The sequence below is a fragment of the Pleurodeles waltl genome, chromosome 7, assembly GCF_031143425.1.
Source record: "Pleurodeles waltl isolate 20211129_DDA chromosome 7, aPleWal1.hap1.20221129, whole genome shotgun sequence".
Classification (NCBI taxonomy): domain Eukaryota; kingdom Metazoa; phylum Chordata; class Amphibia; order Caudata; family Salamandridae; genus Pleurodeles; species Pleurodeles waltl.
The window spans coordinates 916889867-916902633 of NC_090446.1; the positions used below are offsets into that span (position 1 = coordinate 916889867).

At 48.0% G+C, this 12767-nt stretch overlaps 1 protein-coding gene across 1 annotated transcript in view; it reads left to right on the forward strand.

Annotated features, from left to right (window-relative positions):
* Nucleotides 1-12767, forward strand: part of G3BP1 (G3BP stress granule assembly factor 1) — a 506090-nt gene that overhangs the window by 171736 nt on the left and 321587 nt on the right. Inside the window, exon 8 of the mRNA XM_069199592.1 lies at nt 9129-9230. Within this exon, the coding sequence (XP_069055693.1) occupies nt 9129-9230 (102 nt within the window). The remainder of the gene's footprint in view (nt 1-9128; nt 9231-12767) is intronic.

Below are 12767 nucleotides of genomic sequence, written 5' to 3' on the forward strand. Positions count from 1 at the left end.
TGTATTAGAGTGGGGGGTTACCACATCTTGTAGTAAACACCCTTCTTCCACTCTTTCTTCTGTTAGCTGAGGAGCCACCCACTCAGGTTTAACAGTTGCCTGACTAGCCAGGACTTCTTGTGGGTCAGGTTGGACTTTATCAGGGCCATTTTTGGAGTTCTCCCCTACTGGAGCAGAATCTCCTTGGCTTGCTGTAACCTTGGCTAAAGGTTGTCCACCCTTCCTACTCTGTTTTCTTTTCTTCTTCTTCTGGGGCCTGCTTGCATTTACTGCAGAGGCAGGACTTCCAGAATCCTTGGGAGAGGACTGGCACTGGACCAGTTCCTCTCTTGGGCTCTGACTAACCTCTGGGTAGTCATTTCCAAGGAGACAATCAAGGGGGAGGTCTGTACTGACTACTACCCTTCTCCAGCTAAGAGTGCCACCCACTTCTATGGGTACTAAAGCCACAGGCCTCTTAGTGACCCTGTCTAGGCTAACTCTTACCCTGGCAGTCTCACCTGGGATGTACTGGTTTGAGAGCACCAGCCTGTCATGCACAATAGTGTGACTGGCACAAGTGTCTCTCAGGGCAGTGGTTGGGATCCCATTCACCAGTAGGTGGTGGAAGTGTCTACTTCCCTCTGGAATCTCCAACTCACCTGTTGGGCCCTGTTTCCAGTTGAAGGCTATGAAGACCTCCTCATCTGAGGAGTCATCTCCCATGGCTACACTGGTTACCCCTGGAATCTTGTTCTGGGGTTTGTTTTTGGGACACGAAGTGTCCTTGGTGTGGTGCCCAGACTGTTTACAGTTGTGGCACCATGCCTTAGTGGCATCCCAGTTCTTACCCTGGTACCCACCTTTGTTTTGGGTTGTGTCTTGGGGCCCACCCACCTGTTCTGGTTTTTGGGGGCCTACAGAGGACTCTTTTTCTTTGTTTCTAGTGTCACCCACTTTCTCCTGGGGAGTTTTTGTAACCCCTTTCTTTTGGTCACCCCCAGTGGAAGTTTTGGTTACCCTAGTCTTGACCCAGTGGTCTGCCTTCTTTCCCAATTCTTGGGGAGAAATTGGACCTAGGTCTACCAGATACTGATGCAACTTTTCATTGAAGCAGTTACTTAAAATGTGTTCTTTCATAAACAAATTATAAAGCCCAACATAGTCACACACTTCATTTCCAGTTAACCAACCATCCAGTGTTTTTACTGAGTAGTCTACAAAATCAACCCAGGTCTGGCTCGAGGATTTTTGAGCCCCCCTGAATCTAATTCTATACTCCTCAGTGGAGAATCCAAAGCCCTCAATCAGGGTACCCTTCATGAGGTCATAAGATTCTGCATCTTTTCCAGAGAGTGTGAGGAGTCTATCCCTACACTTTCCAGTGAACATTTCCCAAAGGAGAGCACCCCAGTGAGATCTGTTCACTTTTCTGGTTACACAAGCCCTCTCAAAAGCTGTGAACCATTTGGTGATGTCATCACCAGCTTCATATTTTGTTACAATCCCTTTGGGGATTTTTAGGATGTCAGGAGAATCTCTGACCCTATTTAAGTTGCTGCCACCATCGATGGGACCTAGGCCCATCTCTTTTCTTTCCCTTTCTATGGCTAGGAGCTGCTTTTCCAAAGCCAATCTTTTGACCATCCTGGCTAACAGGGGGTCATCTTCACTGAGAGCATCCTCAGTGATTTCAGAAATGCTGGACCCTCCTGTGAGGGAAGCAACATTTCTGACTATCATTTTTGGAGACAGGGCTTGAGAGGCCCTGGTCTCCCTATTTAGGACTGGAAGGGGGGAATTGCCCTCCAAGTCACTAATTTCTTCCTCTGTGAAGTCATCCTCAGAGGGGTTGGCTTTTTCAAACTCTGCCAACAGCTCCTGGAGCTGAATTTTGGTAGGTCTGGAGCCAATGGTTATTTTTTTGATATTACAGAGAGACCTTAGCTCCCTCATCTTAAGATGGAGGTAAGGTGTGGTGTCGAGTTCCACCACATTCATCTCTGTATCAGACATTATTTTGCTAAAAGTTGGAAGACTTTTTAAAGAATCTAAAACTGTTTCTAGAATCTAATTTCAAACTTTTAACAAACTTTTAAACTCTAAAAGACAATGCTAAACAGGGACTTAACACACAAGGCCCTAGCAGGACTTTTAAGAATTTAGAAAACTTTCAAATTGCAAAAATGAATTTCTAATGACAATTTTGGAATTTGTCGTGTGATCAGGTATTGGCTGAGTAGTCCAGCAAATGCAAAGTCTTGTACCCCACCGCTGATCCACCAATGTAGGAAGTTGGCTCTGTATGTGCTATTTCAAAGTAAGGAATAGCATGCACAGAGTCCAAGGGTTCCCCTTAGAGGTAAGATAGTGGCAAAAAGAGATAATACTAATGCTCTATTTTGTGGTAGTGTGGTCGAGCAGTAGGCTTATCCAAGGAGTAGTGTTAAGCATTTGTTGTACATACACATAGACAATAAATGAGGTACACACACTCAGAGACAAATCCAGCCAATAGGTTTTTGTATAGAAAAATCTTTTCTTAGTTTATTTTAAGAACCACAGGTTCAAATTTAACATGTAATATCTTGTTCGAAAGGTATTGCAGGTAAGTACTTTAGGAACTTCAAATCATAAAAATTGCATGTATACTTTTCAAGTTATTGACAAATAGCTGTTTCAAAAGTGGACACTTAGTGCAATTTTCACAGTTCCTGGGGGAGGTAAGTTTTTGTTAGGTTAACCAGGTAAGTAAGACACTTACAGGGCTTAGTTCTTGGTCCAAGGTAGCCCACCGTTGGGGGTTCAGAGCAACCCCAAAGTCACCACACCAGCAGCTCAGGGCCGGTCAGGTGCAGAGTTCAAAGTGGTGCCCAAAACACATAGGCTAGAATGGAGAGAAGGGGGTGCCCCGGTTCCGGTCTGCTTGCAGGTAAATACCCGCGTCTTCGGAGGGCAGACCAGGGGGGTTTTGTAGGGCACCGGGGGGGACACAAGCCCACACAGAAATTTCACCCTCAGCGGCGCGGGGGCGGCCGGGTGCAGTGTAGAAACAAGCGTCGGGTTCGCAGTGTTAGTCTATGAGAGATCTCGGGATCTCTTCAGCGCTGCAGGCAGGCAAGGGGGGGGTTCCTCGGGGAAACCTCCACTTGATCAAGGGAGAGGGACTCCTGGGGGTCACTCCTCCAGTGAAAGTCCGGTCCTTCAGGTCCTGGGGGCTGCGGGTGCAGGGTCTCTCCCAGGTGTCGGGACTTTGGATTCAAAGAGTCGCGGTCAGGGGAAGCCTCGGGATTCCCTCTGCAGGCGGCGCTGTGGGGGCTCAGGGGGGACAGGTTTTTGTACTCACAGTCTTAGAGTAGTCCTGGGGTACCTCCTGAGGTGTTGGATCGCCACCAGCCGAGTCGGGGTCGCCGGGTGCAGTGTTGCAAGTCTCACGCTTCTTGCGGGGAGCTTGCAGGGTTCTTTAAAGCTGCTGGAAACAAAGTTGCAGCTTTTCTTGGAGCAGGTCCGCTGTCCTCGGGAGTTTCTTGTCTTTTCGAAGCAGGAGCAGTCCTCAGAGGATGTCGAGGTCGCTGGTCCCTTTGGAAGGCGTCGCTGGAGCAGGATCTTTGGAAGGCAGGAGACAGGCCGGTGAGTTTCTGGAGCCAAGGCAGTTGTCGTCTTCTGGTCTTCCTCTGCAGGGGTTTTTCAGCTAGGCAGTCCTTCTTCTTGTAGTTGCAGGAATCTAATCTTCTAGGGTTCAGGGTAGCCCTTAAATACTAAATTTAAGGGCGTGTTTAGGTCTGGGGGGTTAGTAGCCAATGGCTACTAGCCCTGAGGGTGGGTACACCCTCTTTGTGCCTCCTCCCAAGGGGAGGGGGTCACAATCCTAACCCTATTGGGGGAATCCTCCATCTGCAAGATGGAGGATTTCTAAAAGTCAGAGTCACCTCAGCTCAGGACACCTTAGGGGCTGTCCTGACTGGCCAGTGACTCCTCCTTGTTGCTTTCTTTGTTCCCTCCAGCCTTGCCGCCAAAAGTGGGGGCCGTGGCCGGAGGGGGCGGGCAACTCCACTAAGCTGGAGTGCCCTGCTGGGCTGTGACAAAGGGGTGAGCCTTTGAGGCTCACCGCCAGGTGTTACAGCTCCTGCCTGGGGGAGGTGTTAGCATCTCCACCCAGTGCAGGCTTTGTTACTGGCCTCAGAGTGACAAAGGCACTCTCCCCATGGGGCCAGCAACATGTCTCTGGTGTGGCAGGCTGCTGGAACTAGTCAGCCTACACAGACAGTCGGTTAAGTTTCAGGGGGCACCTCTAAGGTGCCCTCTGGGGTGTGTTTTGCAATAAAATGTACACTGGCATCAGTGTGCATTTATTGTGCTGAGAAGTTTGATACCAAACTTCCCAGTTTTCAGTGTAGCCATTATGGTGCTGTGGAGTTCGTGTAAAACAGACTCCCAGACCATATACTCTTATGGCTACCCTGCACTTACAATGTCTAAGGTTTTGTTTAGACACTGTAGGGGCACAGTGCTCATGCACGGGTACCCTCACCTATGGTATAGTGCACCCTGCCTTAGGGCTGTAAGGCCTGCTAGAGGGGTGTCTTACCTATACTGCATAGGCAGTGAGAGGCTGGCATGGCACCCTGAGGGGAGTGCCATGTCGACTTACTCATTTTGTTCTCACTAGCACACACAGGCTTGTAAGCAGTGTGTCTGTGCTGAGTGAGGGGTCTCTAGGGTGGCATAAGACATGCTGCAGCCCCTAGAGACCTTCCTTGGCATCAGGGCCCTTGGTACTAGAAGTACCAGTTACAAGGGACTTATCTGAATGCCAGGGTGTGCCAATTGTGGATACAATGGTACATTTTAGGTGAAGGAACACTGGTGCTGGGGCCTGGTTAGCAGGGTCCCAGCACTCTTCTCAGTCAAGTCAGCATCAGTATCAGGCAAAAAGTGGGGGGTAACTGCAACAGGGAGCCATTTCTTTACACTGTACATCTGCCGAAAAGCCCGAGTTACGTAGCCAGGCCTGTCTCCTTTCCACCACAGTTGTGCCCATTGCTCTGGCTACCGAGTCGGTGGTATCCAGTCCCGTCTGGATAATTTGGGTCGCAGCAGCCTGGGCATCAGAGACAAGATCCAAAAGACCCTGGGGAAGCTCTGTAAACGAAGAGGAGATGTCATCCATCAGAGCATGAATATACCTCCCCAGGATACAGGTCGCATTAGTGGCTTTTAACGCCAGACTGCAGGACGAAAAAATCTTCTTCGACTGCGCCTCTAGCTTTTTTGAGTCTCTGTCCCCAGGCACCGTCGGGAAAGAACCAGGCGCTGATTTGGACGAACAGGAGGCCTGCACAACCAAGCTCTCCGGCGTAGGGTGCCTAGATAGGAAACCAGGATCAGTTGGAGCCGTCCGATACCTCCTGGCCACGGCTCTGTGAACTGCTGGGGAAGATGCCGGCTTCTTCCACACCTCTAAAACCGGATCCAGCAGAGCGTCATTAAAAGGTAATAGAGGCTCCGCCGCGGCTGAGGCCGGATGCAACACCTCTGTCAAAATGTTTTGTTTCGCCTCCACCACCGGCAAAGGCAGGTCCAAAAAACTAGCTGCCTTCCGTACCACTGTATGAAAGGAAGCAGCTTCCTCGGTATATTCCCCCGGGGACGAAAGGTCCCACTCAGGGGAAGTGTCCAGCCCACTGGCCGACTCCAATCCACGCAGCCCATCACCCGAGTCCTCTAGCTCTCCTTCCTCTAGGGCTCGTTGGTACTCCTGCTCCTCTAGTACCCGGAGAGCACGCCTCCTTGAATGCAGTCGTTGCTCAATCCGCGGAGTCGACAACACCTCCGCCGAAGTCGGAGATCGGCGCCGATCTTCCGAAGCCACCGACGCCGCATCCGGCGCCACAGGTAACTTCGGCGCCGACTGAAGAGCAGATGAAACGGATGGACCCACCGGAGTCACAGGCCGAAATCTCGACGTCGACGGGATGGAAATCCCTGGGGCCAATCCCTCCGAAGCCATCGGAGCGGCCACCGGCGCCGACACTGGCGCCGAGCCCACGTTCCCAAACGGGAGAAAGGGCATAAAGGGTGCCGGCCGAAGAGGCGCAGGATCACCCAAAGAAAAGGCCAAAGGCCCAGCCGGAGCACCCCCTGGAGCCATCTGTTGGAAGATGGCATACATCGCATTCAAGAATGCGGAACTATCGGCTCCAGGGGTGGGAAAAGCCGGATACTGGGGTGCCTGACTCGGAGGCGACCCCGACGCCGGCCTCGGCGTCTGCGCCGGAGAAAACACCTGAGGCTCCAATACCTCAATCACCGACGCCTGTCCAGGCGAAGTTGGAGACGTCGGAGAGAGCAACGGCGTCGAAGGATGCGGCGTCACGGTGGGGCTGACCTCCCATGTCCTCCGGCGCCGATCCGGAGACCTGGAACGAGCCTCCCTTGAATGAAGCCGAGATTCTCTACGGCGCCGGGAGTCTCGATGACGCCGATGTCTTGGAGAAGACTTTTTCTTATGATGCTTCTCCTTTGACTTGGCCATAAACAGCTTCGCCTCGCGTTCTTTAATGGCCTTCGGATTCATGTGCTGACACGAATCACAAGTCGAGACGTCGTGGTCGGAGCTCAAACACCAAAGGCAATCGGAATGAGGATCCGTCACCGACATCTTGCCTCCACACTCACGACAAGGCTTAAATCCAGACTTTCTCTGCGACATTATTTCCACAGAGAAAGAGTACGCAACAAGATATACACTGTAACCGCAAGAGTAACAGTTGCTCCCTCGAAGATAACCGTTTCGAATGCACGGAAAAAAGGGAACTGACGTCCGCACGTCGTCGAGGACCTCTTATTGCCTGTATGACGTCAGACGGCGTCGCGTGCGAGACAGTGACGTCCTCGTCGACGTGCAGAGACTAGTAAGAAGATTTCCGTTGAATGCTGGCGCCATGGGAGTATTCATGAGGTGAGGAATCCACAGGTAGTTGTATCCATCAGAAATTGCAGCCTCTCACAGTTGCCAGAGTAACAGGATTGTTGGCCTGTGTTCGCTATGAAAGCTGCCATGCTACTACACGTTTCCGGGTAACAAATAAGTGTTTTGACTAGTCACAGCAGTAGTTAAGCAAAAGGACTCGCTGAAACACTTACGGATCATGATGGATGGGGACAGCGTATTGAAGAGTTTTTACAACACTGACTATGCATAGCTTACCTGATATTAAATCTTTGAAAGGCGAGATGCAATGGGATGGGGGCAGTAGGGGAATGGGGTGCTAGGTAGTTGGTACATATCGTTTCCTCACCGGCCACAGGTTGTAGGTGGCTGTGTGTGTTTAATTGCCTGCACTAAATAAAAAAAAAATAAAAAAATTGAACCAAACGGGATTAGTCAGTCCTCTTTTTCACGTCCAGATGCTATTAAAAAAGACAGGAAAACTATGCCGTTTTAATTTTTTTTTTTTTCTCATAAGACTGAAGTTTGTTTCCTTATACGTTCTCATTTGCTTTTTAAAGTACAAAATTGAGAAAGAGTTCCACATGACAAGAGAAAATAAACCACAACAGATGGAAAGGTCGACAGTGGTCCTCTGGTTTGCAGTTTATAGCTCCCGAGTTTCTGAAAGAATGTCCTTGAATGTGACATTCCGTCAGATTTCGCATTGGCCCTCGCGTGCTAGTGTATGTGTCCACAGAATTATTTTTTTCGACAAGGTTGAGTTGCTAAGAATGGATTAAATATGTAAAAGAGGTGAACATTTTATATTGTTAAATGCATCTTGGGAACAATGTCAGAAAATGTTTCCCCTTCGGACACCTGCTATCATCCAGTAGTTCCCCGAACTCTGTGCTTGGGGCACGGCACCACTGACTAGTTCTGACGACACACAGGGTGCCACGCACACTGTTTGGGAAGCACTGCAGTAGACTAAGTGTGTGTGTGGGGAGGGGCGGAGGGGCTGCGGGAGAAGCCTTGCTCTGCATTCCAGAAAACATCGGAGCATATAAAATTTCTTTAAACAAAAAAACAAAAAAATATCTTTTTTTTTTTTAAATGTTTGGTTTCTTCATAACGCCTCAAAGTGGCATCTGCCTGCTTGGATTGGTAAATAAAAGAAAAAATGGCCTGTGTCACGATGTAGAAATGTGCATGCTTGGTGAAGTGCTGCCTATGGAATGGTGCAACCTCATTGCACTTTTTTTGGGCTATGCTGCACAGCATAAGCAAAAGGTTTTTGCAGGTCCATTAGGTTAACAAGGTGAAACCTTTTCTATAAGTTAGGTAATCTGCCACCCAGGCATAGTGTATAAACTAAATGAAGTACTTAAGAGGGAGACCTGTTATTTGTATGTAGCATATCTTGTATGGTTAGGGGTCACATTTTTCACACACACTTCATGTTTTGAGTAAATGTTTTATGGTTGGCTTTTGGTACTGTGAGCCTTATCTATTTATATTGCTACCTCAGCACTGTTGGACCAATTAATCACCAAGCAGCTATAAACCAAGTGGAGAGTACTTCTATACAGTTGAGGTTGTGTGCCCTCTGCCTTCAATCAGTGCCTTTTGAGTTTTACCACAGTTTGGTAATGCTGACTTGTCTTGAGTAGGTCTCTGCTCTATAGTGCTCTTTTCTTTCTCCTCCTTGTTGAGGTATCCTGAGCCATCCTATATTCTTGTTCTATTTTATCCTTGTGCTCTTAATCTTGCTTAAGGCTCACTGCTCAATTGTATTCTCATCCACAGAGAAGGTACCAATCATGAGACAAACCATCACTCCATTGATTTTTATGTGGAGATAACTGATTCTAGTCAAGTCTCCAGGGTTCTGTGGGATGTAGTGTCTGTTTAGTGTTCTTTCATGGTGTGACACTGATGTGTAATGTTTTAAATAGGCCGTATGAACCTCTCGTAGTTTCCTAGTAGTAAGCATCTGTTCTGCCTCATTTATACTCTTCAGTTGTACGAAATTGCCGTAACATACAAAAAAAAAGGTGCTCAAAGAAATGCTAATCTGTTTTGACCTCGTGCAAATGTTGGTATTACACTCCATTTCAACCGCTAAATTTCTGCACTCTTACTTGCCTTGCATTTTAAGCTTTTTAAACATTTGATAAAGTGGCTCACCTTTTGGATTTTGTAATTTCCACAGACGTTCTCCTGGGCCTCTGTAACCAGTAAGCACCTTCCACCTAGTGGTGCAGTCCCAGTATCTGGAATCCCACCACATGTTGTGAAAGTCCCAGCATCACAGGTGAGTGTGTATTGAGAGCAGAATGTGTGCTTTAAAAATGACCAGAGGTCCATTTAGACGTAAGCAGACTGGTTGTAATGAAATAAATGTGTAACACCAAAGGAAGGCGAAGGTTTCAATGGTGCATACTAAACAAGGAAAGGAAATGCATCTAAAAACAAATGTTCGAGGCATGTGTGGCTGTCGATACATGTTTGGATACTCTGCCATCTAGTGTTGGGCCTGGATGTGTGCAAGTCGTTTTTCTTAGAAGTCTCTTGAGGTTCAGTGACTCCTCCTCTTGGTGATAATGTATGTTGACTCCATTGTAATGTGTATTACTGTGCTCTGGTTTAAGACAGTTTTGCGGCTCTTTTGGTTCATACTTCACCCTTACTCTTGTTGGTATAGTTCTCAATTGCGTTTCCAACTTTGCGTATCAAAGAATATAGAAAACTATCACTTGCCAATTCAACGTATTTCATCCCACAGCCTTTGGGCTTCACCCTTTCGTGCTTACCTTCCCTCTCGGTTTTGACTAAGAATGCGCTGCTAATCGAACAGACTCCATCCCATTTTTGTTGAGGTTCCATGCTAAGTACCCAAGGACCGGCCAGCATACAGTTTGCAACCTGTGCTTGTCTCTCGATCACAGAGAAGAAGACTAAGAGGCCTCCCGATCAAAGAAAACCTTACGGGCTCCAAGAGCGTATCGTAAGGCAGTTCAGCAGAATAAATTAAGTAGACATCCTACTTCTTCGGGCAACAGAACGTTGTGAAAGTCAGAGGAACTCCATGAAGCATCTGCAGCTGAAGAAGAGGCTTTTTTCAATCAACAATTCAGAGCCCGAGCTCGACCTTCATACACATGCAGGACCTCCCACAGGATCGAAGTACCATGAGTACTAATGTCCCCATCTGGCTACCTAAAAAAAAAAAAGAAAACAACATAAAATAATGACCGAACACACAGCTCTTGCACCACCACTGCCAACAGGCCAAGGTAGGCACCAACCATCTTCTGCAGACACCCCGTCGTCTGGCTTGGCACCAAAAGCAAAGCCATCAACTTCCAGATTGAGCTGCCCATCTTCGGCTCTGAGTAGACTATCAACTTCTTTGGCTCTGAGCACTCTGACACAGACTAACTCGGCTCTGACCGCTTTGGCTACGAAACACGAATCAATTTCAGCACCAAAAATCTTGGCATCGGCTCCTGAACCAATCCTTCAAACAATACAGGAATGGCTGAATCCAAAGCAGAAGCAACTGCTTATACAACCTCTGACTGGCTGTATTTTAATCAAGACTATGGTGCTGGTGCCACGCCCATCAAAGCAACAACTTCCATTTAAGGAAGTAATAGACTTGCTGGTGCCTCCCAAAAAGGACAAGGCTACTAGCTCTTTGCATCTTTCTCTTCTTCCTTCACACCTCTACCCCCTCTGTTTGCCACCTCCCCTTCACCACCTCTCTCGAGGCAACCCAATCAGCATTACACCACAGGATTCCCCTCATTCTTTCACAGGTGGGTTGTTGATTCTTATGGCAGAGCACAGCCCACAGATCACTGGACAAATTATGATGTAGATCCCTTGGTGAATGCTGTCCTAGATTTATATCCCGCCAAGCCTTCATCCCCTGATGAGGCAACGTTTTATCAAAAACTCATCTGTAGGACTGTAACTTATCACCAGGTTCCTTCACAAAAGGATCCTACTGAAGATTATTTCTTCTGAGACTTTATCCAGTTCTCCTAGGGCCTACCAATATTTCTTTATGCAGAAAGGTATGCTGCGTCACAGATATTATTTTTAAAGACCTGCACAAGCATGCATCCTCACTCCTAGGGTCCACGATAAATATAAAGCAGCATCTTCTGACCCTCTTTACATCAGGGGCAACTTCCCTCCCCCACCACATCTTTGGATGTTTCCAATGCTTGAAACAGGGCTAATTCACAATCAGCTGACTCTCCCAACACCTGACAGAGTCCAAACTGATTAACACTTCCAGGAAACATGTAGCGGCACAGCTTGCAAATCACTGGAGAATTGCAAACACACAGGGTATGTTATGTCATCCAAATATGATTGAAATGAAAGATCCCCTCGATTATCTCCTAGAGGAGCATGAGAAAAGGGGACAGGAAATTGTACAATAAGGAAAGCTTATTCTCAACAGTTCCATCAGGTGCTCTCTAGAATCTAGAGGCAAAAACACAAGTGTATTGCTGCACAGAAATGCTTGGCTGTAGATCTCTGGCTTTAAGTCAAAAGTTCAGTTTACCCTTTTAAACATCCCTTTTGATAAGGAACATCTGTTTGGTCCACAATTGGACCAAGCATTAGAGAAAATGAAGGACAACTAGATTGCCAAATTTGAGGGGACTCCAGACCCCCACTCCATGTGGGTCCTATCGTCTATCATCATATAAACTAGGTGTAAAAAACTGATGCATAGAGTAAGAGGCATCTGCAAATAAGTCAAACCTCCCCTTTATGGGGCTTTTACAGGGGCATGTACATGGGTAACAACTCCAAAGGACTTGACAAAGGTGCTTCTACCCGTAATACACCATCCACCTCAAAACTGTGACTCCCTTCTTCTTTCCCCAAATCATCCAACGCCTGTCGGTGGAAGACTTCAACATTTTCTCCCTACCTGGCAATCCATAACATCTGATTCATGGGTGTTGGATATCATCCAACATGGTTATTGTCTAGCGTTCATCATCACAATTTGAAACAACCCACCACACAGACACAACCTTTCTGCAGAACATCAAAATCTGCTCAAACAGGAAGTACAAGCTCTCTAACTTGAAGGAGCTATAGAGCCCGTTCCGCTTCAATATCCAGGAACGGGACTATGCTCCCTAGATTTCCTCATACCGAAAAAGAGTGGCTGAGTAAGACCTAGTTCGATGGCATCTGTCGCTGTAGATACGCATGTTTTGCAATAGCTCGCCATCTGGTGTTGGGCCGGAGTGTTACAAGTTGTTTTTCTTCGAAGAAGTCTTTCGAGTCACGGGACCGAGTGACTCCTCCTTTTGTCTCCATTGCGCATGGGCGTCGACTCCATCTTCGATTTGTTTTTTTTCCGCCATCGGGTTCGGACGTGTTCCTGTCGCTCCGAGTTTCGGAACGGAAAAATAGCTAATTTCAGAAGATTTTCGTCGGTATTGTTGCGTTCGGGGTCGGCGTAGTTAGATTCAACACCGCGTCTAAGATCGAAGAGCTCCGGTGCCCTTCGGGGTAATTTTTTCGATCCCCCGTCGGGGCCTGGTCGGCCCGACCGCGTGCAGAAGAACGCTGATGGAACGGACCCCGTTCCGTTTCTGTCCCAAATGCCACAATAAATACCCCTATACAGACCAACACTTGGTCTGCAACCTGTGCCTGTCACCTGAGCACAGCGAAGACACCTGCGAGGCCTGTCGTGCGTTCCGGTCCTGAAAAACTCTCCGAGACCGTCGAGCCAGAAGACTTCAGATGGCGTCCGCGCCGACAGCCCACCGGGAGTTCGAGGAACAAGAAGAGGAGGGATCCTTTTCGA